Raw genomic sequence first — 1,517 nt, 5'->3', positions numbered from 1 at the left:
CCCATCCCATCTGGTTCTTGAATCTGCTCCATCTGGTGCTGAATCTACTGGTGTTCCATCTGAATCTACCGGTGTCCCATCTGGTTCTGAATCTGCTCCATCTGGTGCTGAATCTACTGGTGTTCCATCTGAATCCACTGGTGCTCCATCCGGTTCTGAATCTGCTCCAGTTCCATCTGGTTCTGAATCTGCTCCATCTGGTTCCGAAACTTCACCAGTTCCATCTGGTTCTGAATCTGCTCCATCCGGTGCTGAATCTACTGGTGTTCCATCTGAATCTGCTCCAGTTCCATCTGGTTCTGAATCTGCTCCATCTGGTGCTGAATCTACTGGTGTTCCATCTGAATCCACTGGTGCTCCATCCGGTTCTGAATCTGCTCCAGTTCCATCTGGTTCTGAATCTACTACTCCAACTGGTGGATTGTCTACTTCCTACAGTACTACTACTGATTTCACTACCACTGTTATTACTACTACTGACTGTGGTCATCATGGCTGTTCTGAAACTACCATCACCACTGGTCTTACTGTGATTACTGTTACTACCTCAGAAACCGTGACCAGCTATACCACCTACTGTCCAATTCCATCAACTGAAACAAGTGTAGAATCTACCGGTGCTCCATCTAGCTCTGAATCTACTGGTGTCCCATCTGGTTCCGAAACTGCTCCATCTGGTGCTGAATCTACTGGTGTTCCATCTGAATCTACCGGTGTCCCATCTGGTTCTGAATCTGCTCCATCTGGTGCTGAATCTACTGGTGTTCCATCTGAATCCACTGGTGCTCCATCCGGTTCTGAATCTGCTCCAGTTCCATCTGGTTCTGAATCTGCTCCATCTGGTGCTGAATCTACTGGTGTTCCATCTGAATCCACTGGTGCTCCATCCGGTTCTGAATCTGCTCCAGTTCCATCTGGTTCTGAATCTGCTCCATCTGGTGCTGAATCTACTGGTGTTCCATCTGAATCCACTGGTGCTCCATCCGGTTCTGAATCTGCTCCAGTTCCATCTGGTTCTGAATCTGCTCCATCTGGTTCCGAAACTTCACCAGTTCCATCTGGTTCTGAATCTGCTCCATCTGGTGCTGAATCTACTGGTGTTCCATCTGAATCTACAGGTGTTCCATCTGGTTCTGAATCTGCTCCATCTCGTGCTGAATCTACTGGGTGTTCCATCTGAATCTACTGGTGCTCCATCTGGTTCTGAATCTGCTCCAGTTCCATCTGGTTCTGAATCTACTACTTCTACTTGTTGGATTGGCTACTTTCCTACAGTACTACTACTGATTTCACTACCCCTGTTTATACTTACTACTGATTGGTGGTCATCATGGCTGTCTGGAACTACCCATCACAACTGGGACTTACTGTGATTACTGTTTACTACCTCGGAAACCGTGGACCAGTTATACCACCCTACTGGTCCAATTCATTCAACTGAAACAAGTTGTAGAAATCTACCGGTGCTCCTTCTCAGCTTTGAAATTCACTGGGTGTCCCTTCTGGGTTCCAAAATG

At 47.2% G+C, this 1,517-nt stretch overlaps 1 protein-coding gene across 1 annotated transcript; it reads right to left on the bottom strand. All coding sequences in view use genetic code 12, as the record gives it.

Annotated features, from left to right (window-relative positions):
• Positions 1-573: 573 nt before the first annotated feature.
• CTRG_02075 (uncharacterized protein) lies at positions 574-1,176 on the bottom strand (the record flags this gene model as incomplete). The annotated part of the gene is made up of 1 exon (XM_002547722.1): positions 574-1,176. One exon carries the CDS (start codon positions 1,174-1,176, stop codon positions 574-576), a length of 603 nt encoding a protein of 200 aa, XP_002547768.1.
• Between the last annotated feature and the right edge of the window lie 341 nt (positions 1,177-1,517).

This window comes from Candida tropicalis (genome assembly GCF_000006335.3).
Source record: "Candida tropicalis MYA-3404 genomic scaffold supercont3.2, whole genome shotgun sequence".
NCBI classification, from domain to species: domain Eukaryota; kingdom Fungi; phylum Ascomycota; class Pichiomycetes; order Serinales; family Debaryomycetaceae; genus Candida; species Candida tropicalis.
The sequence above is the reverse complement of the archived record's forward strand: the minus strand, read 5'-3'. Positions and strand labels throughout refer to the sequence as shown.